The sequence below is a fragment of the Entelurus aequoreus genome, linkage group LG20 (genome assembly GCF_033978785.1).
Source record: "Entelurus aequoreus isolate RoL-2023_Sb linkage group LG20, RoL_Eaeq_v1.1, whole genome shotgun sequence".
In the NCBI taxonomy this organism is placed as follows: Eukaryota; Metazoa; Chordata; class Actinopteri; order Syngnathiformes; family Syngnathidae; genus Entelurus; species Entelurus aequoreus.
In genome coordinates, this window is record NC_084750.1 from 3,287,721 (window position 1) to 3,315,176 (window position 27,456).

Sequence of the window (27,456 nt, forward strand, 5' to 3'; positions counted from 1 at the left end):
TAGCGTCGTTAGCATTAGCATTGAGTGTCTGTGTTGGTATTATTAACTTACAACGGCATTCTTTTTGTGTTTTTTCAGTTTAGTAAATTCACCAAAACGTCACCGTGGAGTTATTGAGTCTGTTTAGCTGATTGGAGAGGTAGCTTGCGCAGCAAGTGGGTCCAACACGATGACTTCTGTTCTGTTTGATCAGCCGTTTTACTGCCGAGTTACAGACATTTGGAAACAATTAAGGTATATAAATAAACATTTACTCAATATTTCTGTGCAAATAACTCATTTCACAACAGATATATATGCGGCTAATACACGGAAATATATCATTTTCGTCTAAATTTTAGTGGGTGCGGCTTATTATGGGTGTGCTCTATAGTTTGGAAAATATGATATTTCCTTTTGTAGTGGACTAGAAAATCTTGCTGAAAAGTTATCTTTTGCTCACTGCAGGTGTTGCGGGCTAAAAATGTACTTCCTGTTTTATTGCCTTGAACCGTAAGTAAAACCGTCCATAGCGTTCTGCTCGAATGGATTCTTCATTCATCACTCCTAGCATCGTTTGTAAGTTTTCCAATGTAACTAAAACTATTCATACTTACTAAACCGTCCCGTGTGTAATGTCCTTAGGAGTGTTTTCATGCATATTTCTACGTGCCATCGTAACGGGATGAAGCTAGCGTCGTTAGCATTAGCTAATATGCTAACACGTTTACGAGTGTCTGTGTCAGTATTATTAACTTACAACGGCATTCTTTTTGTGTTGTTTCAGTTTCGTAAATTCACCAAAAGCTCAGGGGTGTCAAACGTACGGCCCGCGAACAGTTTTTATTCAGCCCGCGGGATGAGTTTGCTAAGTATAAAAATTAACCTGAAATTTTTGTATGAAAGAAACAGCTGTTCTAAATGTGTCCACTAGATGTCACAATAGCAATTCTTTGTATCTTTGTAGATGATGCTACATATGTACAAAATAAACCACATGAAGTTAGTGCACCAGTTGAGGAAAATTATCAAACTACATAAATAACATACTGTAATTGGATTTTGACATCATTTTTTTATCTTGATAGATTGATAATTAACACCAACATTATCCCATAATTTATTCAGAAAATATGTATAACGACAAATAAATGGTATATACTATTAACCGCAACAGGTAATTGTAAAAAACAACCAACAACATTATGATTTGGACAATTTCAGAATGTGCTTGTTCTATTTTCAAACAAAAAAAACAATCTGAAGTTGTCTTTATTTTTAAGTTATCGTGCCGTGATTTTACCATGCGGCCCCCGATCTAAAATGAGTCGGAGAGCTAGTTTGCGCGGCTAGTGGGTCCATGACGATGACTTCTGTTTTGTCTGATCAGCCGTTTTACTGCCGAGTAACAGACTTTTGGAAACAAATAAAAAAATAAACATTTACTCAATATTTCTGTGTAAATAACTCATTTCACAACGTATATATCTGCGGCTTATAGTCCGGTACGGCTAATACACGGAAATATATTATTTTCATCTAAATTTTAGTGGGTGAGACCTAGACATATACAAATGCTTATTTTGAAAATTTAATTTTGTTTACAGATTATATGCAATCTGTTGTTGAGGTTCCCAAATTTTGAGTGTACATAAATGAAGGTGTGTGTTGCTGAGCCCGACCTGGACATAATCTGGACTGGACCTGGTTTTAAGAACCCTTTAAACAATCTAATCTCATGGACAACCAGGTCTGGTGAAGATAAGGTCCTTTTTTTAAAAAAAATTATAAAATAAAATAAGATAAATACATTTAAAACATTTTCTTGAATAAAAAAGAAAGTAAAACAATATCAAAACAGTTACATAGAAACTAGTAATGAATGAAAATTAGTAAAATTAACTGTTAAAGGTTAGTACTATTAGTGGACCAGCAGCACGCACAATCATGTGTGCTTACGGACTGTATCCCTTGCAGACTGTATTGATATATATTGGAGGAACCAGAATATTAATAACAGAAAGAAACAACTCTTTTGTGTGAATGAGTTGTGTGACTAGGATGTGCCGTTTACCCACCCGCTCCCAGTGCCACCCACACTGGTTTAAATGTAACTTAGATGGCCGCCCCTAAGCTCTGGAACAGCCTTCTCCTCCACAGTAGGTCAGCCCAGAGCCTGGGGGTCTTCAAAACCCTACTTAAGACCTACCTCTTCTCTCTGGCCTTTGACCTGAGCTGAGTCCGCCCAGTAGGCCACCATTACTAGTCCCCCCCCCCTCCAACCCCTTTGCTTTAGTTTTATTTTTGAATTTGTCGCACTTTTATTATTATTATTTTTATTCCGCAAATTTTTACTTTTTATTCGACCCCCTTTTACCGTATTGCATTTGCACTATCTTGTTCAGCACATTCATTGTTTATGTTCAGTTTTTTTTTCTTTTCTTCCCTATGCTTTTGTAAAGCACTTTGGTTCAATTTAAAAGTTGTTGAAAACCTGCTATATAGATAAAGTTGACTTGACTTGACTTAGATATCAGGGGCCGTACTTATCAAGCTTCTTAGAGTGCCATTTTACACTTAAGTCCTGAGAATTTGCGAAATTTAGTCCTACTCTCAAACTTAAGAATAAAAGCTTTTTATCAACGTTCTTAAGTCTAAGAATCACTCCTACTCTCCACGATATTTAAGAGACCTTCAGAGGTGTCTTAAGTGGTTAGGAGTTGCCAGCAGGGGATGGCACTGAGGCGAGAGAGACGTGCGCGAACGTTCAGGGAACGGAACAATGTTGTTGTTTTTTTGATGACGAGCAGCTGATCAAACGGTATCGTTTAGACAGAGCGGATATTATTTTTGTCACAGATTTAATACTTTTCGATTCCTTGTTGATTTCTGCATGTGGCTGCAGTGGGCTAGTATATATAGAGCCACCCACACCAGTTTCAAATGAATTGGAAAGAAAATGTTATGACAGTAGCGTATGTGTGTGGCCGTGAGGTGAGTGACGTCAGTGAGTGTGTGGGCGATAGAAGAGAGGGAGCGGTAGCGTGAGTGCCGGCGGGGACTAGTTTGTTTTGTATTATTTTGTAGTTTATTGTCAAAATATACATTACCATTGTCCACTTAAATATTTCCAAGATATTTCTTTATTCTTAGACAACGGATTCCCTTCCGTGATTGGTCATTTCTATGGACACAGAAATGACGTCACCTAAAATTCCGTTTACGGCACATAGTAATGTCGTAATTCAGCTCTGAGTGTGACACTTAAGATTCAGTCCTACACTTCGCTGAAAGTGTGAGTAAGACGCTTGATAACTAACTTTTAAGTGCAGCTTTCAGCGAAGAATTTATTTACTCTTAAGTCAACTCTTAGCAGACTTCTTAGGAGTAATTCTAAGAAGCTTGATAAGTACGGCCCCAGGTTTCACTATGTAAAGCGCTTTGAGTCAATAGAGAAAAGCGCTATATAAACATAATTCACTTCAATTGCCTTTCAAATGTCTATTCTTGGTGTTGGGTTTTATCAAATACATTTCCCCAAAAAATGCGACTTATACTCCAGTGCGACTTATATATGTTTTTTTCCTTCTTTATTATGCATTTTCGGCCGGTGCGACTTATACTCCGGAGCGGCTTGTACTCCGAAAAATGCAGTAAGTGTATCTTGTGTTTTTTATGTTGATTTAATGAAAAAAAATAAATAAATAAATAAAATTTGTGGGTGCGGCTTATTACAGTTTGGAAAATACGATATTTGCGTTTGTAGTGGACTAGAACATTTTGCTGAAAAGTGAGGTAAGAAGTACTTGTACTTGTACCGATAGCGTCCTTGAGGTACTTGTGTCCGATCAGTTTGAGGTACTCTTCTATGGCTTTGGTGGCCAGCGTGTTCTCTCGGAAGATGAGGTGCTCCCGCTCGATGAACCTGTCCACCTCGCACATGGCCATGTCCGACAGGAAGTCCTGGAAGAGCGGGACACGGTTCAAGTACAAAAACAACATTGGAATTGGAGGAGAGGAAGAGAGTACTTTGGCTTTGCCGGTGCTCTGCAGTATGTGGACCAGCGCACAGGCCACCTCCTCTTTGCTCTTCACGCTCAGCACGGGCTCCAGCACGGCGCACAGCGTGCGGTAGTTGTTGGTGACGTACTCGGCGAACTCCTTGTACAGCTCCATGGGCAGGATGTTCATGGTCTGGAAGCGGGATTTGAGGCGGAGGGACGCGTTGATGATCTTGCCGCCGCCCACGCCCGCCCCCTTGGTGAGGACGCTGGGCTGGATGACGGGGTACCACTGCTCCACAAACTGCCGGCCGGTGATGCTGGAGATGGGGATGCTGACCAGGCCCAGGTAGGTGCTCTTCTCCTGGGGAGGAAGCACAACTTGTCAGCAAACCTTTTGTGAAGTCACTTTTAGTCTTTTGATAGGTGTGGAAACTGGTAGTGAGCAAAACAACAAATAAATAAAAAGGCTTCGCTACACATCCTAAAAATAAAGCGATGCCAAATATCATATTTGGGAGGTGTGTTGTTTCTCTCCAGTCAGTGTGTTGACATCCCAACCCCAATTCTTATTTATTCACTCAACATGATCAACAACACATTTTTAAAAACATTTATTTTCAGCAAAGGTCAAGGTTGACTGCATTTAATTTAGTCTTTAAGGGGTGTGACAAGTCAGCAATCTATCTAATCACTGTTGCTTGTGGGAGAGGGGCACAGGTGTCAAACTCAAGGCCAGGGGGCCAGATCTAGGTCCGCTACTTCTTTCTATGTGGCCCGACTTGTCATTTAAAGTGGCCCGACTCATCATTTAATGTGGTCCGCCACTTCATTTAATGTGGTCCGCCCTTTAATTTAATGTGGTCCGCCACTTCATTTAATGTGGTGCACCAGTTGATTTAAATTGGCCCGAATCGTCATTTAATGTGGTCCGCCACTTCATTTAAAATGGCCCGACTCATCATTTAATGTGGTCCGCCACTTCATTTAATGTGGCCCGACTCGTCATTTAATGTGGTCCGCCACTTCATTTAATGTGGCCCGACTTGTCATTTAACGTGGTCCACCTCTTCATTTAAAGTGGCCCGACTCGTCATTTAATGTGGTCCGCCACTTCATTAATGTGGCCTGACTCGTCATTTAATGTGGTCCACCACTTCATTTAATGTGGTGCACCACTTCATTCAATGTGGCCCGACTTGTCATTTAATGTGGTCCACCACTTCATTTAAAGTGGCCCGACTCGTCATTTAATGTGGTCCGCCACTTCATTTAAAATGGCCCGACTCATCATTTAATGTGGTCCGCCACTTCATTTAATGTGGCCCGACTCGTCATTTAATGTGGTCCGCCACTTCATTTAATGTGGCCCGACTTGTCATTTAACGTGGTCCACCTCTTCATTTAAAGTGGCCCGACTCGTCATTTAATGTGGTCCGCCACTTCATTAATGTGGCCAGACTCGTCATTTAATGTGGTCCGTCACTTCATTTAAAGTGGGCCGTATCGTCATTTAATGTGGTCCGCCACTTCATTTAAAGTGGCCCGACTCGTCATTTAATGTGGTCCGCCACTTCATTTACTGTGGCCCGACTCGTCATTTAATGTGGTCCGCCACTTCATTTAATGTGGCCTGACTCGTCATTTAATGTGGTCCACTACTTCATTTAATGTGGTCCACCACTTCATTTAATGTGGTCCACAACTTCATTTAATGTGGTACACCACTTCATTTAAATTGGCTCGACTCGTCATTTAATGTGGTCCGCCACTTCATTTAATGTGGCCCGACATGTCATTTAACGTGGTCCACCACTTCATTTAAAGTGGCCCGACTCGTCATTTAATGTGGTCCACTACTTCATTTAATGTGGTGCACCACTTCATTTAAATTGGCCAGACTCGTCATTTAATGTGGTCCACCACTTCATTTAATGTGGTGCACCACTTCATTTAAATTGGCCAGACTCGTCATTTAATGTGGTCCGCCACTTCATTTAATGTGGTCCGCCACTTCATTTAATGTGGTCCACCACTTCATTTAATGTGGTCCACCAATTCATTTAAAGTGGCCCGACTCGTCATTTAATGTGGTCCGCCACTTAATTTATTGTGGCCCGACTCGTCATTTAATGTGGTCCGCCACTTCATTTAATGTGGTGCACCACTTCATTTAATGTGGTGCACCACTTCATTTAATGTGGCCCGACTCATTATTCAATGTGGTCCGCCACTTCATTTAAAGTGGTCCGACTCGTCAATTAACGTGGTCCGCCACGTCATTTAATGTGGTGCACCACTTCATTTAATGTGGTCTACCACTTCATTTAAAGTGGCCCGACTCGTCATTTAACGTGGTCCACCACTTCATTTAATGTGGCCCGACTGGTCATTTAATGTGGTTCGCCACTTCAATTAATGTGGTGCACCACTTCATTTAATGTGGTCCACCACGTCATTTAAAGTGGCCCGACTCGTCATTTAAAGTGGTCCGCCACTTTATTTAATGTGGCCAGACTGGTCATTTAATGTGGTCCACTACTTCATTTAATGTGGTGCACCACTTCATTTAAAGTGGTCCACCACTTCATTTAATGTGGCCCGACTCGTCATTTAATGTGGTCCACTACTCCATTTAATGTGGTGCGCTACTTCATTTAATATGGTCCACCACTTCATTTAATGTGGCCCGACTCGTCATTTAATGTGGTCCGCCACTTCATTTAACGTGGCCCGACTCGTCATTTAATGTGGTCCGCCACTTCATTTAAAATGACCCGACTCGTCATTTAATGTGGTCCGCCACTTCATTTAATGTGGCCCGACTCGTCATTTAATGTGGTCCGCCACTTCATTTACAGTGGCCCGACTCGTCATTTAATGTGGTCCGCCACTTCATTTACTGTGGCCCGACTCGACATTTAATGTGGTCCGCCACTTCATTTAAAGTGGCCCGACTCGTCATTTAATGTGGTCTGCCATTTAATTTAACGTGGTCCGCCACTTCATTTAATTTGGTCCGCCACTTCATTTAATGTGGTGCGCCACTTCATTTAATGTGGTCCACCACTTCATTTAATGTGGCCCGACTCGTCATTTAATGTGGTCCGCCACTTCATTTAATGTGGTGCGCCACTTCATTTAATGTGGCCCGACTCGTCATTTAATGTGGTCCGCCACTTCATTTAAATTATCCTATGTTAACATGTCAACGTTTTATGCTAAAATATTTGCTAATTTTATTCTTTTAAGCCTAACAAATATGGCTTTTGATACTGAGCGCCATCTTAGAAATATGCTAACTTTTCCTATGTAATTATGCTAACATTAGCATTTTAGCTCATTTCGATCGTTTTTACCTAAAATTGACGAGTTTTGACACATGTTGAAAGTAACGGCATCCAATATAACAAGCTAAAGTTAGAATGCTAGCTTTTTCGGTTCACCACACAGATTGCAGTCCCATCAAACTTGTCTAGTTAGCATTAAAGCTATTCTGTAAAAATTTGGTTTTTCAGCAAAAAAAACTGGCAGATCAGTTCTTAGAATTTTACGATGTTTTTGTGCAGAATTCCTTTTTATTTTACAGTAAAATTCAGGCGATGGTAAAATCACCAAGCGCCACTTTGAAACCGTATTAACATTTGCTCGAGCGTATCGCTCACCTTGCGCCGCTTCTTGTCCGTCTCCTTGTACAGGTGAAGACGGAGGTTGCGGATGGCGGGCAGGTTGTTGAACTCGAAGTGTTCGCCCCAGAAGACGGTGTCGGTGCGAGGCTTGCTGGTGGTGCGCGCGTACAACATGTCGTCCAGGCACAGCTCGCAGTAGTAGCGCTTCTTGGCGGGCAGCTCGCGGGCCTCGATGATCCACAGCTTCAGCACGTTGTCCACCCGGCGGCTGTTGTCCTGCACGGGACAGGAAGCGGCGTCAGACGAGGAGCGCGAACACGCGACAAGCAGGGGCGGCTTTGCAAGACAGACAAAAACATTACTGTCCAAACGACATCACCAGTTTAATAAGGAAGTGTGATGGCTGAAAATGTGCCGTCACCTACAATTCAGTTTAATTACCATGAATTGCGCAATGAAGTGTAAACAGCATAGTATTTTATATATGACCCAATCCAAACAACCTATGCCACTCACGGCGCGAATAAACTAAGACAACAAGTCAACACACATGGTCACACGTGACACAACCGGCAGATATTATTAAAAAAAAATGTCCAAACACCACACATAATTCAGAATTACACCCATTTAAATCTCCTGCAATGCCTGATGGGAAAATGTAAAACACTTGTCCATGTTTGGCACATTTTAGCTGCTTGATATTTCTGATTGATGACAAAACTTTAAGGAGGTCGTCACGGAAGTAAACAAGGTAGGAGTCAAACCTTCACATACTATTATTATCCAATTATATTAATTATATATCCATTATATTAATATAATATGTACACATGTATATGTGTAGGCTATATACAGTATGTGTGTACATGTATATTTAAATATCCCAGCAGGCACAAGACATTGAAACAACGTTGAGAACTTGTTGACCTTGAGCAACTCAAACTTAACGTTGAAACCACATGCTTTTTGACGATGTTTAATCAATGTCAGGTTGTGGCGTTGATTTGACCATTGAAATGTGCTCATTTCCCAACCAACAACTTTGGACACCAACGTCGTCTCGATTTACAAATACAACTATTTTGCAACCTTGTTTCAAAGTCAGTTTTAAAGGACATGTACGTATAATCAACGTTGTATCAATGTCTTGTGTCTGCTACATATATATATATATATATATATATTTATATATATATATATATGTATGTACATACACACACATACACAAACAAATATATATATACATACTGTATATACACAAATACATATAATATACAAAACACATATAAGCATGTATATATACATAGACAAGCACACATATATACATATACATGCACACACGTACAAATATATTTATATACATACATATACACACACACACATATATATATATATATATATTATATAATTTTTAGCCCAAAGCAGACCCCCAAGTCATAAAGTTTGGACACCCATGGTTTATAAATATTAATGTCACGTTTTCACCAAGGTTTGCATATTAGCAGGATGTCACAATAAAAAGCAACACCTGAATTTTAATGACTTTTAGACGTTTTTCTAAAAGGTCACATCACATTTCAATTTTTTTTAAATCTGATTACTTTCAGCATAAAGTAATCAAACATTTTCGATGAAGCCAAGCTGTTATAACCCATGCAGAATGGGGCTAGGCATTGTCTTGCTGAAATAAGCAGGGGCGTCCATGACAACGTTGCTTGGATGGCAACGTATGTTGCTCCAAAACCTGTATGTACCTTTCAGTATTAATGGTGCCTTCACAGATGTGTAAGTTACCCATGTCTTGGGCACTAATACACCCCCATACCATCACAGATGCTGTTTTTTGAACTTTGTGCCTATAACAATCCAGATGGTTCGTTTCCTCTTTGGTCCGGAGGACAAAACGTCCCACAGTTTCCAAAAATAATTTGAAATGTGAACTCGTCAGACCACAGAACACTTTTCCACTTTGCATCAGTCCATCTTTGATGAGCTCGGGCCCAGCGAAGCCAGTGCCGTTTCTGGGTGTTGTTGATAAATGGCTTTCCTTTTGCATAGTAGAGTTTTAACTTACACTTACAGATGTAGTGACAAACTGTAGTTACTGACAGTGGTTTTCTGAAGTGTTACTGAGCCCATGTGGTGATATCCTTTACACACTGAAGTCAGTTTTTGATGCAGTACCGCCTGACGGATCGAAGGTCACGGGCATTCAATGTTGGTTTTCGGCCTTGCCGCTTCCGTGCAGTGATTTCTCCAGATTCTCTGAACCTTTTGATAATATTACGGACCGTAGATGGTGAAATCCCTAAATTCCTTGCAATAGCTGGTTGAGAAATGTTGTTCCTAAACAATTTGCTCACGCATTTGTTCACAAAGTGGTGACCCTCGCCCCCGTTCTTGTTTGTGAATGACTGAGCGTTTCATGGAAGCTGCTTTTATACCCAATCAGGTGGCACCCACCTGTTCCCAATTAGCCTGTTCACCTGCGGGATGTTCCAAATAAGTGTTTGATGAGCATTCCTCAACTTTCTCCGTCTTCTTTGCCACTCGTGTCAGCTTTTTTGAAACATGTTGCAAGCATCACATTTCAAATGAGCTAATATTTGCAATAAAAATAACAGAGTTTTCCAGTTCGAACGTTAAGTATCTTGTTTTTGCAGTCTATTCAATTGAATATAAGTTGAAAAGGATTTGCAAATCATTGTATTCTGTTTTTATTTACCATTTATACAACGTGCCAACTTCACTGGTTTTGGGGTTTGTACTTGTGTTACTTGGACAAACCTTAATAACCCATAAGGGAAATTGTAACATAAGGTGACATACTGTATATCAGTCACTTAACAACGGCAACACTTTGAGCGTGACTTTGTAAAGATAACATCAGGTTGACCAAGCCGGTTTCACGTTGATCCACAGAGACGAGACATGAGGATGCGTGACAGACAGGACATGCAGTGGACATCCACCACAAACAAACGGCGAGGAGAGAGAGAGACACACACTCACTTCCCTCCTTCTCTCCCCTCACCTTGTTGGGCTTGACGGCTCTCTGCAGGTTCTCGATCCATTTGTCCCTCTCGGCCGCCGAGCGACACGCAAAGCACTTGGTTCCCGATGACGTGGTCACCTGGGGTCACAGCCGGCGGCATCCACACCGTTAGTGAGCGGCGCGGCGCCCACGCCGCCACACCGTCCGGCGTCCTGCGCGCGCGTGTGACGCGAGGCCGCGCAGACGTTCTCACCTCGAAGCAGTACTCCTGGCCCAGGATGCTGGAGTGCACCGGCTTGATGACCGCGTCCTCGTCCAGCGTCAGGTCCAACGCCTCCGCCGCGCTGCTGGGGGACAGCAAGGACTCGTGGGAGTGAGACTCCTTGAAGCTCTGCATCAAGCGCGCCCTGGGGGGGGGGGGGGGGGGGGTAAAGAGGAAGAGGAGAAGGAGGGAGAAAAAGAGGAAGAGAAGGAGGAAAAAATGAGGAGGAATAAAAAGGAGGAAAAAATGGAAGAGGTGGAGGAGGAAGAAAATAAAGAGGAGGAGGAGGATAACGAGGAGGAAGAAAAGGAAGAGGAAGAATGCAAAAAGGAAAAGAAGGAGGGAAAGTTGGATACAGTTGAGGAGGAGGAAGAAAAGGAAGAAGAAAATGAGGAGGAGGACAAGAAGAAAGAGGAAGAGGAGGAGAAAGAGGAGAAAGAAAAAGAGGAAGAAAAGGAGGAAGAAAAGGAAGAGGATGAAAAGGAAGAATGCAAGGAGGAAAAGGAGGATTACAGGAAGAAAGAGGAGGAGGAGGATAATGAGGAGGAAGAACAGAAGGATGAGGAAGAGGAAAATGAGGAGAATAAAGTGGATGAAGAAGAAAAGAAGGACAAAAACAAGGAGGGTGAAAAGGGAGGAGGTGGAGAGTAAGAAAGAGGAGGAGAAAGAAAAGGAAGAAGGAAAAGAAGGAAGAAAATGAGAAGGATAAGGAGGACCAGAAGAAAGAGGAGGATAAAAATGAGGAGGAGGAAGAAAAGGAGGAGGACAATAAGAAAGAAGAAGAGCAGGATGAAGAAGAAAAGGAGGAACAAAAGGAGAAGAATAAAGAGGAAGGAGGATAAGAAGAAAATGGAGAATAAAGAGGAGAAGGAAGAAGAAAGGGGGGAAAGAGGAAGATGAGGAGGAGGAAGAAAGGGAAGAGGACGAATGCAAGGAGGAAAAGGAGGAAAGTAGGATACAGTTGAGGAGAAGGAAGAAAAGGAAGAAGAAAATGAGGAGGAGGAGGACAAGAAGAAAGAGAAAGAAGAGGAGAAAAAAAAGAGGAAGGAAAAGAGGAGGAAAAGGTGGAATAAAAGAAGGAGGAAAAGGAGGATGACAAGAAGAAAGATGAAGAGGAGGAGAAAGAGAAAGAAAAAGAGGAAGGAAAAGAGGAAGAAAAGGAGGAAGAAAAGGAAGAGGATGAAAAGGAAGAATGCAAGGAGGAAAAGGAGGATTACAGGAAGAAAGAGGAGGAGGAGGATAATGAGGAGGAAGAACAGAAGGATGAGGAAGAGGAAAATGAGGAGAATAAAGTGGATGAAGAAGAAAAGAAGGACAAAAACGAGGAGGGTGAAAAGGGAGGAGGTGGAGAGTAAGAAAGAGGGGGAGAAAGAAAAGGAGGAGAAAGAAAGGGAAGAAGGAAAAGAAGGAAGAAAATGAGAAGGATGAGGAGGAGGAGGACCAGAAGAAAGAGGAGGATAAAGATGAGGAGGAGGAAGAAAAGGAGGAGGAGGACAATAAGAAAGAAGAAGAGCAGGATGAAGAGGAGAAGGAAGAAGAAAAGGAGGAGGAATAAAAAGGAGGAAAAAATGGAAGAGGTGGAGGAGGAAGAAAATGAAGAGGAAAAGGAGAAGAAGGAAGAGGAGGAGGAGGATAACGAGGAGGAAGAAAAGGAAGAGGAAGAATGCAAAAAGGAAAAGAAGGAGGAAAAGTTGGATACAGTAGAGGAGGAGGAAGAAAAGGAAGAAGAAAATGAGGAGGAGGACAAGAAGAAAGAGGAAGAGGAGGAGAAAGAGGAGAAAGAAAAAGAGAAATGAAAAGGAGGAAGAAAAGGAAGAGGATGAAAAGGAAGAATGCAAGGAGGAAAAGGAGGATTACAGGAAGAAAGAGGAGGAGGAGGATAATGAGGAGGAAGAACAGACGGATGAGGAAGAGGAAAATGAGGAGAATAAAGTGGATGAAGAAGAAAAGAAGGACAAAAACGAGGAGGGTGAAAAGGGAGGAGGTGGAGAGTAAGAAAGAGGAGAAAGAAAAGGAGAAAGAAAGGGAAGAAGGAAAAGAAGGAAGAAAATGAGAAGGATAAGGAGGAGGAGGACCAGAAGAAAGAGGAGGATAAAGATGAGGAGGAGGAAGAAAAGGAGGAGGAGGACAATAAGAAAGAAGAAGAGCAGGATGAAGAGGAGAAGGAAGAAGAAAAGGAGGAGGAATAAAAAGGAGGAAAAAATGGAAGAGGTGGAGGAGGAAGAAAATGAAGAGGAAAAGGAGAAGAAGGAAGAGGAGGAGGAGGATAACGAGGAGGAAGAAAAGGAAGAGGAAGAATGCAAAAAGGAAAAGGAGGAAAAGTTGGATACAGTTGAGGAGGAGGAAGAAAAGGAAGAAGAAAATGAGGAGGAGGACAAGAAGAAAGAGGAAGAGGAGGAGAAAGAGGACAAAGAAAAAGAGGAAGGAAAAGAGGAAGAAAAGGAGGAAGAAAAGGAAGAGGATGAAAAGGAAGAATGCAAGGAGGAAAAGGAGGATTACAGGAAGAAAGAGGAGGAGGAGGATAATGAGGAGGAAGAACAGAAGGATGAGGAAGAGGAAAATGAGGAGAATAAAGTGGATGAAGAAGAAAAGAAGGACAAAAATGAAGAGGGTGATAAGGGAGGAGGTGGAGAGTAAGAAAGAGGAGGAGAAAGAAAAGGAGGAGAAAGAAAGGGAAGAAGGAAAAGAAGGAAGAAAATGAGAAGGATGAGGAGGAGGAGGACCAGAAGAAAGAGGAGGATAAAGATGAGGAGGAGGAAGAAAAGGAGGAGGAGGACAATAAGAAAGAAGAAGAGCAGGATGAAGAGGAGAAGGAAGAAGAAAAGGAGGAACAAAAGGAGAAGGATAAAGAGGAAGGAGGATAAGAAGAAAATGGAGAATAAAGAGGAGAAGGAAGAAGAAAGGGGGGAAAGAGGAAGATGAGGAGGAGGAAGAAAGGGAAGAGGACGAATGCAAGGAGGAAAAGGAGTAAAGTAGGATACAGTTGAGGAGAAGGAAGAAAAGGAAGAAGAAAATGAGGAGGACAAGAAGAAAGAGAAAGAAGAGGAGAAAAAAAAGAGGAAGGAAAAGAGGAAGAAAAGGAAGAATGCAAGGAGGAAAAGGAGGAATAAAAGAAGGAGGAAAAGGAGGATGACAAGAAGAAAGGGGAAGAGGAGGATAATGAGGAAGAGGAAGAAAAGGAAGAAGAAAATGAGGAGGAGTAGGACCAGAAGAAAGAGGAAGAGGAGGAGAAAGGGGGAGAAAGAAAAGGAGGAAGGAAAAAGGAAGAAAAAGAGGAAGAAAATGAGAAGGATAAAGAGGAGGAGGAGGACCAGAAGAAAAGGGAGGATAAAGAGGAGAAGGAATAATAAAAAGAGAGAACAAAAGAGAAAGATGAGGATGAAGAAAAGAAAGAGGAAGAAAAGTAATAATGCAAGGAGGAAAGGGAGGAAGAAAAGGAGGAGGACAAGAAGAAAGAAGAAGAGGAGGGGAAAGAAAAGGAGGAAGGAAAAGAGGAAGAAAAGGAGGAAGGAAAGGAGAAGGATAAAGAGGAGGATGAGTAGCCTTTCGCCTTTTGTAAATGACTTGACTAAAATACAGGACTTAAGTTGAAGTGGAGTGGTAATTGTTTTATTAGGCAACACATAGTGGCCATCATAATTTATTTAAGTAAGCTCATGATGCAGTAAGTTGAATGATGCAGACACATTTGTTACTGGATGCTTTCTAATTACTACCTTAGAGATTTTGTATGTATTTATAAATATTTGATACTTGTTTATATTGACAAATGTGATGTCTTAGTACGTATGTCTAGCTTGTGTGCTTAACTGTTGTGTAGCTGCTAGCTCTATAGCCTTTAGAGTAGCATGTTTACCTTTTTGTAAATGACTTGACTAAAATACAGGAGTTAAGCTGAAGTGGAGTGGTAATTGTTTTATTTAGCAACACCTAGTGGCCACAATAATTTATTAAAGTAAGCTCATGATGCAATAAGTTGAATGATGCGGACACGTTTGCTACTGGATGCCTTCTAATACTACCTTGGAGACTTTGTATGTGTTTATAAATATTTGATACCTTATTGACAAATGTGATGTTTTACTAAAAGTAAATGACTTGACTAAAATACAGGACTAAAGTTGAAGTGGAGTGGTAATTGTTTTATTAGGCAACACATGGTGGCCATCATAATTTATTCAAGTAAGCTCATGATGCAGTAGGTTGAATGATGCAGACACATTTGTTACTGGATGCTTTCTAATACTAACTTGGACATTTTGTATGTATTTATAAATATTCGATACTTGTTTATATTGACAAATGTGATGTTTTATTATGTATGTCTAGCTCGTGTGCTTAGCTGTTGCGTAGCTGCGAGCTCCAAATAGCCTTTAGACTAGCTAGACTCGTTTACCTTTCGTAAATGACCTAACTAAAATTTAGGACTTAAGTTGAAATGGAGTGCTATTTTTTATTTGGCAACACCTTGGGGCCACGATAATTTAATAAAGTAGGCTCATGATGCAGTAGGTTGAATGATGCGGACACGTTTGTTACTGGATGCTTTCTAATACTACCTTGGAAATGTTGTATGTGTTTATATTTGATACTTGTTTACATTGACAAATGTGATGTTTTATTACCTATGTTTAGCTTGTGGGCTATTGTGTGCTTAGTTGTTGCGTAGCTGTTAGCTCCGAGTAGTCTTTAGACTAGCATGTTTACCTTTTGTAAATGACTTGACTAAAATACAGGACTTAAGTTGAAGTGGAGTGGTAGTTATTTTATTTGGCAACACATAGTGGCCACAATAATTTAATAAAGTAAGCTCATGATGCAGTAGGTTTAATGATGCGGACACGTTTGTTACTGGATGCTTTCTAATACTACCTTTGAGACTTTGTATGTGTTTATAAATATTTTATACTTTATTGACAAATGTGATGTTTTATTACGTATGTCTAGCTTGTGTGCTATTTTGTGCTTAGCTGTTGTGTAGCTGCTAAGTCCGAGTAGCCTTTAGACTAGCATGTTTACCTTTTGTAAATGACTTGACTAAAATACAGGACTTAAGTTGAAGTGGAGTGATAATTGTTTTATTTAGCAACACCTAATGGCCACAACAATTTATTAAAGTAAGCTCATAATGCAATAAGTTGAATGATGCGGACACGTGTGTTACTGGATGCTTTCTAATACTACCCTGTAGACTTTGTATGTGTTCATAAATAGTTGATACTTTATTGACAAATGTGATGTTTTACTATGTATGTTTAGCTTGTGTGCTATTTTGTGCTTAGCCGTTGTGTAGCTGCTAGCTCCGAGTAGCCTTTAGACTAGTATGTTTACCTTTTGTAAATGACTTGACTAAAATACAGGACTTAAGTTGAAGTGGAGTGGTAATTGTTTTATTTAGTAACACCTAGTGGCCACAAAAATGTATTAAAGTAAGCTCATGATGCAATAAGTTGAATGATGCGGACACATTTGGTACTGGGTGCTTTCTAATACTACCTTGGAGACTTTGTAAGTGTTTATAAATATTTGATACTTTATTGACAATTGTGATGTTTTATAACATACGTCTAGCTTGGGTGCTATTGTGTGCTTATCTGTTGTGTAGCTTCTACCTCCGAGTAGCCTTAAGAATAGCATGTTTACCTTTTGTAAATGACTTGACTAAAATACAGGACTTAAGTTGAAGTGGAGTGGTATTATTTGTCAACACCTAGTGGCCACAATAATTTATTAAAATAAGCTCATGATGCAGTAGGTGGAATGATGCGGACACATTTGTTACTGGATGCTTTCTAATACTACCTTGGGCATTTTGTATGTGTTTATAAATATTTGATACTTGTTTCTATTGACAAATGGGATGTTTTATTATGTATGTCTAGCTTGTGTGTTATTGTGTGCTTATCTGTTGTGTAGCTGCTAGCCCCTAGTAGCAACACAATATTCAGGCAGTTCTGGCTGCTATATGAGCTGTACACGGACTACTCCAAAGCGTGCCTTCTGTATTATATATAAATGGGTAGAAAGTGGGCACTGACCTGTCCTGGTCGGCGCTGCGGAAGCGGGGGAGGATCATGTGACGGAAGCTGCTGGTTCGGTCCAGTTTGGGCTGACTCTTGGCCCGCTTGATGGAACCTTTCAACCTTCTGCTGAGGAAACTCTGGAGCGGGACGAGCAGACGGAGGAGAGAGAGAGAGGGGGGGGGGGGCGAGAGAGGGAATGGCGCATGATGGGAGAGAGACACAAGGGTCATGAATGGCCAGCATGCAGTGTGCTGAGGCAGCCTGTGGTGGGCGCTAGCGCTTTGCACTCACGAGAAAATGACAATATTTAAACTCTGGACTTCATTGAGCATTTATTTCTTTTCACTGTGTGAGAAAATGTGAAATCAAAGGAAATAATTTAAAGAGTTAATGTTTTTTTTGTTTTTGTTTTACAATTAATCATTGAAGGATCACCATGTATCACAAAAGTAAAATATTTGAAAGAAAATTAAAAGGGAAAAAAGACCATTAAAACGTTTAAAAAAAAAAAAACGAAAATCCTGAAATTTAAAACTAAACATACATTTAAATGTTTTATTGTTTAAATGTGGAAAAATTAGCACAGTATCATATATATATATATATATATATATATATATATATATATATATATATATATATATATATATATATATATATATATATATATATATATATATATATATATATATATATATATATATATATAAATACACAAATATATATGTGTATATATATATTTACACATATAGATATGTATATATGAATGTATGTGTATATATATAGATATATGTATATATTTATGTATATGTGTATGTATATATATATATATATAAATATATATATACATACATAAATATATACATACTGTATATCTATATCTATACATATATACACACAGACATACATACATATATACCTATATACATACACACATACATACATACATACATATATACATAAATATATACATACCTATATCTATAAATATATATGTGTAAATATATATATATATATATATATATATATATATATATATATATATATATATATATATATATATATATATATATATATATATATATATATATATGTGTATATATATATTTACACATATAGATATATATGAATGTATGTGTATATATATAGATATATGTATATATTTATGTATATGTGTATGTATATATATACACTACCGTTCAAAAGTTTGGGGTCACCCAAACAATTTTGTGGAATAGCCTTCATTTCTAAGAACAAGAATAGACTGTCGAGTTTCAGATGAAAGTTCTCTTTTTCTGGCCATTTTGAGCGTTTAATTGACCCCACACATGTGATGCTCCAGAAACTCAATCTGCTCAAAGGAAGGTCAGTTTTGTAGCTTCTGTAACGAGCTAAACTGTTTTCAGATGTGTGAACATGATTGCACAAGGGTTTTCTAATCATCAATTAGCCTTCTGAGCCAATGAGCAAACACATTGTACCATTAGAACACTGGAGTGATAGTTGCTGGAAATGGGCCTCTATACACCTAGTATTTTTACTATTGTATCTTATACAGTATCCTTTTGAAATACTATATAATGTAATTCTACAGTTTAATGTTTGAATATGTAAAAATATTTATTTTAATCTATTTTTTATTTATTTAAACATTGTCCTTTTTTTCTTTTTTACAGTTTTAATTATGTCCACAACATATTGCACAATTCCCAATGTTTTTTAAATAACATAAACATCAAAAATAATAATACTATAACATATAATGTAATAGTACTGTCTAATGTTTTAAATTGTAAAACGATATGTATTAAGTTACTTGTTTCAATAACTTTGTTCTTTTTTATATTTTATTTATGTACAACATAATGTAACAATTCACAATTTCACTTTTCCCACCAACCGAATAAAATAACAAAAAAGTAAAATAATAATACTGCAGTGTACAATGTAGTAGTACTATTCATTGTTTAAAAGTAAAAAAATATTCATATTGATGTAGTTGTAATTTAATTTTGTACAAATTTTGTATTGTCCTACTATTTTATGTCACACAATACACTTTTGAAATATTACATAACAAAACAAAATGTTCAAGCACAATTATTTCGAATTGATTTTTTCTTTAAATAACACATTTTTATTATGTTTGCAACATATTGTAACATCAAAATGTTCACATCAATCAAGTCACATAACTAGAAAAAAGTAAAATAATAATAATAAAAAACACAAGGGAAAATAAGACCAAAACATAGCACTGCAATATATTTATTCTGTATTTTTGTGTATTCATGTATTTTGGTAATGCTAATGCAATTGTTTATTTGGAACATGTAAAAATATACTAGCATGCACTTTAATTAAACATGCCAACATTTAAATGATATTTTTCTTAAATAATAACAATTAAAATAAGAATTGTTTCAGTCTTGCAGCTATCGCTCATATTTGTTCACTTTACGTGTTCAACAAGTTCAACCCTTTTTTCCAGGAATAAAACGGATGAGAATGTTTGTGGACAACTTGTTAAATTATGAACAGTAATTAGGCGGTAACAATAAATAAAACATGATGAGTGAGAAAACAATAGGAAGTATAAATATACAAAATAAAAGTATAAATGTATAAAATAAATAGAGACAGAACTTTGTAAAGTAACTAGAAGTTGCAATTCCAGGAGGAATTGCGTGTGAATGCCCTATGTGCGCTAGCCGCCGAACCGTGGAAGTGGAAGTAAATTGCTTGAATGTCCAAGGTGAGTGGAGTGTGTGGACGGTGGAACGGTTCAAATCAGATGAAAAGTGTGGGATATGGAGAGGTTTGTATATTGCCCATTCATTTTCAATGGGTGGGAAATTCCTGGTAATTCCGGGTAATCAGGGAATTTTTGGAACCGGGAAACATGTTTTTTCCGTTCGATATATGGGAAGAGTAGTGTGTGTGGAAGGTTGAAAGGTCGGAATTGGGTTTAAAAACGTCGCAACATTTTGAGAATTTAGGGCATTGTAGAACTATGAATACGTCTATTCATTTGAATGGAAACTTCCTGGAAATTTGGGGATTTGGGGAAAGCCGGGAATTTGTGAAAATATTGATACTAGCACAATTGTCCTAGATCAGGGGTCGGCAACCCGCGGCTCCGGAGCCGCATGCGGCTCTTTGACCACTCAGATGCGGCTCAGCTGCATACTTGCCGACCCCCCCAATTTTCCCAGGAGACTTCTGGATCTCAGTGCCTCTCCTAGATAACTCCCAGGGCAAATATAATCCTATTTTCACTCTGATTACTAAATTAAGGGCGTGCCCTGAATGCACTGCAGTAATTGTCCTCTATAGCATTTACAAACAGCGTGCCAGCCCGGCCACATGTTGTATGTAGCTTTTACTTGCACACGTAGGAGACAGCAAAGCATACTTACTCATCAGCCACACAGCTTACACTGGCGGTAGCCGTATAAAACAACTTTAACACTGTTACGTTACAAATATGCGCCACACTGTGAACCCACAGCAAAAAAGAATGAAAAACACATTTCTGGAGAACATCCCTCCGTAACACAACATAAACACAACACAACCAATACCCAGAATCCCATGCAGCCCTAACTCTTCCGGTCTAGATTATACACCCCCCCCCCCCCCGCTACCACCAAACCCCCCCACATATCAACCCCCCGCCCCCTCCGTGCGTCGGTTGAGCGGAAGAGTTAGTGCTGCATGGGATTCTGGGTATTTGTTGTGTTGTGTTTATGTTGTGTTACAGTGCAGATGTTCTCCAGAAATGTGTTTGTCATTCTTTTTTGGTGTGGGTTCAAAATGTGGCGCATATTTGTAACGTAACAGTGTTAAAGTTTTTTTTTTACGGCTACCTTTAGTGTAAGCTGTGTGGCTGCTGACCTAGTACGCCAGCTGAAACTGCATTCTACATGCGGTCGAGCAGGTACACTGTTGGAGCAGGCTGTAGAGGGCACCAAAAGCAGTGCCATCACGTCCTGATAACCGGGAGTCTCCCGGAAATAATGAGAGGATTGGCAAGCATGACGCTATCAAGCGCCATTCATTCAAAACTCGCGGGCCGCCCTAAAATCAAATTTACATATTAAAGTGCGTGCCGGTGCGTGTGTCTGAGACCCCTGGTTAACATAGCACAAAGCAATTTAAGCTTTGTATGCGGTGTTTTTCATTTAAAATTTAAAATTTTTTTTTGTGGCTTCCATTATTTTCTTTAATTTGTGAAACTTGCCAAAATGGCTCTTTGAGTGGTAAAGGTTGCCGACCCCTGTCCTAGATGACATGAATGGGTCGGTGTTGTAATTTTTGAAATCGGTTTAAAAATTATGACGTAGTGACAGTTTGAATTGAAAATGGGTATTTCGGAATATCTGGAATTTCGGGAAAACTGGGAATTTGTACAAAAAAAACCTAATAACTTTTGATGTCCCAACTAAGAGGAATGTTTTGAAGGTGGAATGGTTGGCATAATTGACATCAGAATACTGCATATTCACGTACATTTACCGTTTTCAGCGAGTATTAGCGAATATTCGACATCAGAGTACTGCATGTTCACGTACTATTCCAGCTTTCAGCGAGTATTAGCTAATATTCGATATCAGAGTACTGCTTGATCACGTAATATTCCAGTTTTCAGCGAGTATTAGCGAATATTCGACATTACAGTACTGCATGTTCACGTACTATTCCAGTTTTCAGCGAGTATTAGCGAATATTGGACATCAGAGTACTGCATGTTCACGTACTATTCCAGTTTTCAGCGAGTATTAGCTAATATTCGACATCAGAGTACTGCATGTTCACGTACTATTCCAGTTTTCAGCGAGTATTAGCGAATATTCGACATTAGAGTACTGCATGTTCACATACTAATAGTTTTCAGCGAGTATTAGCGAATATTCGACATCAGAGTACTGCATGTTCACGTACTATTCCAGTTTTCAGCGAGTATTAGCTAATATTCGATAACAGAGTACTGCTTGATCACGTAATATTCCAGTTTTCAGCGAGTATTAGCGAATATTGGACATCAGAGTACTGCATGTTCACATACTATTACAGTTTTCAGCGAATATTAGCGAATATTCGACATCAGAGTACTGCATGTTCACGTACTATTCCAGTTTTCAGCGAGTATTAGCTAATATTCGATATCAGAGTACTGCTTGATCACGTAATATTCCAGTTTTCAGCGAGTATTAGCTAATATTGGACATAGGAGTACTGCATGTTCACGTACTATTCTAATTTTCAGCGAGTATTAGCGAATATTGGACATAGGAGTACTGCATGTTCACGTACTATTCTAGTTTTCAGCGAGTATTAGCGAATATTGGACATCGGAGTACTGCATGTTCACGTACTATTCTAGTTTTCAGCGAGTATTAGCGAATATTGGACATCAGAGTACTGCATGTTCACGTACTATTACAGTTTTCAGCGAGTATTAGCGAATATTGGACATCAGAGTACTGCATGTTCACGTACTATTACAGTTTTCAGCGATTTTTAGCTAATATTGGACATCAGAGTACTGCATGTTCACGTACTATTCTAGTTTTCAGCGAGTATTAGCGAATATTGGACATCAGAGTACTGCATGTTCACGTACTATTACAGTTTTCAGCGAGTATTAGCTAATATTGGACATCAGAGTACTGCATGTTCACGTACTATTCCAGTTTTCAGCGAGTATTAGCGAATATTCGACATTAGAGTACTGCATGTTCACGTACTATTCCAGTTTTCAGCGAGTATTAGCTAATATTGGACATCAGAGTACTGCATGTTCACGTACTATTCCAGTTTTCAGCGAGTATTAGCGAATATTCGACATTAGAGTACTGCATGTTCACGTACTATTACAGTTTTCAGCGAGTATTAGCTAATATTGGACATCAGAGTACTGCATGTTCACGTACTATTCCAGTTTTCAGCGAGTATTAGCGAATATTCGACATTAGAGTACTGCATGTTCACGTACTATTACAGTTTTCAGCGAGTATTAGCTAATATTGGACATCAGAGTACTGCATGTTCACGTACTATTCCAGTTTTCAGCGAGTATTAGCGAATATTCGACATTAGAGTACTGCATGTTCACGTACTATTACAGTTTTCAGCGAGTATTAGCGAATATTCGACATCAGAGTACTGCATGTTCACATACTATTCCAGTTTTCAGCGAGTATTAGCTAATATTGGACATCAGAGTACTACATGTTCACGTACTATTCCAGTTTTCAGCGAGTATTAGCTATTATTCGGCATCAGAGTACTGCATGTTCACGTACTATTACAGTTTTCAGCGAGTATTAGCAAATGTTCGACATCAGAGTACTGCATGTTCACGTACTACTCCAGTTTTAAGCGAGTATTAGCTAATATTGGACATCAGAGTACTGCATATTTGTGTACTATTACAGTTTTCAGCGAGTATTAGCTAATATTGGACATCAGAGTACTGCATATTTGTGTACTATTACAGTTTTCAGTGCGTATTAGCTAATATTGGACATCAGAGTACTACATGTTCACGTACTATTACAGTTTTCAGCGAGTATTAGCTATTATTCGGCATCAGAGTACTGCATGTTCACGTACTATTACAGTTTTCAGCGAGTATTAGCAAATATTCGACATCAGAGTACTGCATGTTCACGTACTACTCCAGTTTTAAGCGAGTATTAGCTAATATTGGACATCAGAGTACTGCATATTTGTGTACTATTACAGTTTTCAGCGAGTATTAGCTAATATTGGACATCAGAGTACTGCATATTTGTGTACTATTACAGTTTTCAGTGCGTATTAGCTAATATTGGACATCAGAGTACTACATGTTCACGTACTATTACAGTTTTCACCGATTATTAGCTAATATTGGACATCAAAGTACTGCATGTTTACGTACTGTTAGTTTTCAGTGAGTATTAGCAAATATTTGACATCAGAGTACTGCATGTTCACGTACTATTACAGTTTTCAGCAAGTATTAGAAAATAATTGACATCAGAGTACTGCATGTTCATGTACGTTTACCGTTTTCAGCGAGTATTAGCTAATATTCGACATCAGATTACTGCATGATCAAGTACTATTACAGTTTTCAGCGAGAATTAGCTAATGTTAGACATCAGAGTACTGCATGTTCACATACTATTACAGTTTTCAGCGAATATTAACTAATATTCGACATCAATGCACTGCAAAAGACTATAAAAATGGGACCCGTTTCCTCCCTGCTTGGCACTCAGCATCAAGGGTGGAGTTGGGGGTTAAATCACCAAAATGATTCCCGGGCGCGGCGCCGCTGCTGCCCACTGCTCCCCAAGGGGATGGGTCAAATGCAGAGGACAAATTTCACCACATCTAGTGTGTGTGTGACAATCATTGGTACTTTAATCTTTAATCTAATGTTCACGTACTATTACAGTTTTTTAGTGAGTATTAGTTAATATTCGACATAGGAGTACTAAATGTTCACATACTATTACAGTTTTCAGCGAGTATTAACTAATATTCGGCATCAGAGTACTACATGTTTTTGTACTATTACAGTTTTCAGCGAGTATTAGCTAATATTAGACATCAGAGTACTGCATGTTCACGTACTATTACAGTTTTCAGCAAGTATTAGCTAATATTCGACATTACAGTACTGCATGTTCACATACTATTACAGTTTTCAGCGAGTATTAGCTAATATTTGACATCAGAGTACTACATGTTTTTGTACTATTACAGTTTTCAGCGAGTATTAGCTAATATTCGACATCAGAGTACTACATGTTTTCGTACTATTACAGTTTTCAGCGAGTATTAGCTAATATTTGACATCAGAGTACTACATGTTTTTGTACTATTACAGTTTTCAGCGAGTATTAGCTAATATTTGACATCAGAGTACTACATGTTTTTGTACTATTACAGTTTTCAGCGAGTATTAGCTAATATTTGACATCAGAGTACTACATGTTTTTGTACTATTACAGTTTTCAGCGGGTATTAGCTAATATTTGACATCAGAGTACTGCATGTTCATGTACTATTACAGTTTTTAGTGAGTATTAGCTAATACTGGACATCAGAGTACTGCATGTTCACGTACTATTACAGTTTTCAGCAAGTATTAGCTAACATTCGACATTACAGTACTGCATGTTCACATGCTATTACAGTTTTCAGCGAGTATTAGCTAATATTTGACATCAGAGTACTACATGTTTTTGTACTATTACAGTTTTCAGCGAGTATTAGCTAATATTTGACATCAGAGTACTACATGTTCTCGTACTATTACAGTTTTCAGCAAGTATTAGCTAATATTCGACATTACAGTACTGCATGTTCACATACTATTACAGTTTTCAGCGAGTATTAGCTAATATTTGACATCAGAGTACTACATGTTTTTGTACTATTACAGTTTTCAGCGAGTATTAGCTAATATTCGACATTACAGTACTGCATGTTCACATACTATTACAGTTTTCAGCGAGTATTAGCTAATATTCGACATCAGAGTACTGCATGTTCACGTACTATTACAGTTTTCAGCAAGTATTAGCTAATATTTGACATCAGAGTACTGCATGTTCACGTACTATTACAGTTTTCAGCAAGTATTAGCTAATATTCGACATTACAGTACTGCATGTTCACGTACTATTACAGTTTTCAGCAAGTATTAGCTAATATTCGACATTACAGTACTGCATGTTCACATACTATTACAGTTTTCAGCAAGTATTAGCTAATATTCGACATTACAGTACTGCATGTTCACGTACTATTACAGTTTTCAGCGAGTATTAGCTAATATTAGACATCAGAGTACTGCATGTTCACGTACTATTACAGTTTTCAGCAAGTATTAGCTAATATTCGACATTACAGTACCGCATGTTCACATACTATTACAGTTTTCAGCGAGTATTAGCTAATATTTGACATCAGAGTACTACATGTTTTTGTACTATTACAGTTTTCAGCGAGTATTAGCTAATATTTGACATCAGAGTACTACATGTTTTTGTACTATTACAGTTTTCAGCGAGTATTAGCTAATATTTGACATCAGAGTACTGCATGTTCACGTACTATTACAGTTTTCAGCAAGTATTAGCTAATATTCGACATTACAGTACTGGATGTTCACATACTATTACAGTTTTCAGCGAGTATTAGCTAATATTAGACATCAGAGAACTGCATGTTCACGTACTATTACAGTTTTCAGCAAGTATTAGCTAATATTCGACATTACAGTACTGCATGTTCACATACTATTACAGTTTTCAGCGAGTATTAGCTAATATTTGACATCAGAGTACTACATGTTTTTGTACTATTACAGTTTTCAGCGAGTATTAGCTAATATTAGACATCAGAGTACTGCATGTTCACATACTATTACAGTTTTCAGCGAGTATTAGCTAATATTTGACATCAGAGTACTGCATGTTCACGTACTATTAGTTTTCAGCAAGTATTAGCTAATATTCGACATTACAGTACTGCATGTTCACGTACTATTACAGTTTTCAGCGAGTATTAGCTAATATTTGACATCAGAGTACTGCATGTTCATGTACTATTACAGTTTTTAGTGAGTATTAGCTAATACTGGACATCACAGTACTGCATGTTCACATACTATTACAGTTTTCAGCGAGTATTAGCTAATATTTGACATCAGAGTACTGCATGTTCACGTACTATTACAGTTTTCAGCAAGTATTAGCTAATATTCGACATTACAGTACTGCATGTTCACGTACTATTACAGTTTTCAGCGAGTATTAGCTAATATTTGACATCAGAGTACTGCATGTTCATGTACTATTACAGTTTTTAGTGAGTATTAGCTAATACTGGACATCACAGTACTGCATGTTCACATACTATTACAGTTTTCAGCGAGTATTAGCTAATATTTGACATCAGAGTACTGCATGTTCACGTACTATTACAGTTTTCAGCAAGTATTAGCTAATATTCGACATTACAGTACTGCATGTTCACGTACTATTACAGTTTTCAGTGAGTATTAGCTAATATTTGACATCAGAGTACTGCATGTTCATGTACTATTACAGTTTTTAGTGAGTATTAGCTAATACTGGACATCACAGTACTGCATGTTCACATACTATTACAGTTTTCAGCGAGTATTAGCTAATATTTGACATCAGAGTACTACATGTTTTTGTACTATTACAGTTTTCAGCGGGTATTAGCTAATATTTGACATCAGAGTACTACATGTTTTTGTACTATTACAGTTTTCAGCGAGTATTGGCTAATATTTGACAGAGTACTGCATGTTCACGTACTATTAGTTTTCAGCAAGTATTAGCTAATATTTGACATCAGAGTACTGCATGTTCATGTACTATTACAGTTTTTAGTGAGTATTAGCTAATACTGGACATCAGAGTACTCACAATACTAGGAAGTACAAACGGGGTCACGTTTACAACCACCTACCTCCACTAGGGGTGTTCCTCCTGCCACGGGACTCGAACCGGCGGCCCTCCAGTCTCCG

At 38.6% G+C, this 27,456-nt stretch overlaps 1 protein-coding gene across 15 annotated transcripts in view; it reads right to left on the reverse strand.

Annotated features, from left to right (window-relative positions):
- Positions 1 to 27,456, reverse strand: part of syngap1b (synaptic Ras GTPase activating protein 1b) — a 351,951-nt gene that overhangs the window by 86,311 nt on the left and 238,184 nt on the right. For all 15 annotated transcript variants that reach the window (XM_062029197.1, XM_062029200.1, XM_062029207.1 and 12 more), the window contains 6 exons: positions 16,908 to 17,029; positions 10,861 to 11,014; positions 10,647 to 10,745; positions 7,646 to 7,885; positions 4,009 to 4,344; positions 3,798 to 3,942 (listed from right to left, as the gene is read on the reverse strand). In XM_062029197.1, coding sequence (XP_061885181.1) covers positions 3,798 to 3,942; positions 4,009 to 4,344; positions 7,646 to 7,885; positions 10,647 to 10,745; positions 10,861 to 11,014; positions 16,908 to 17,029 — 1,096 coding nt within the window. The remainder of the gene's footprint in view (positions 1 to 3,797; positions 3,943 to 4,008; positions 4,345 to 7,645; positions 7,886 to 10,646; positions 10,746 to 10,860; positions 11,015 to 16,907; positions 17,030 to 27,456) is intronic.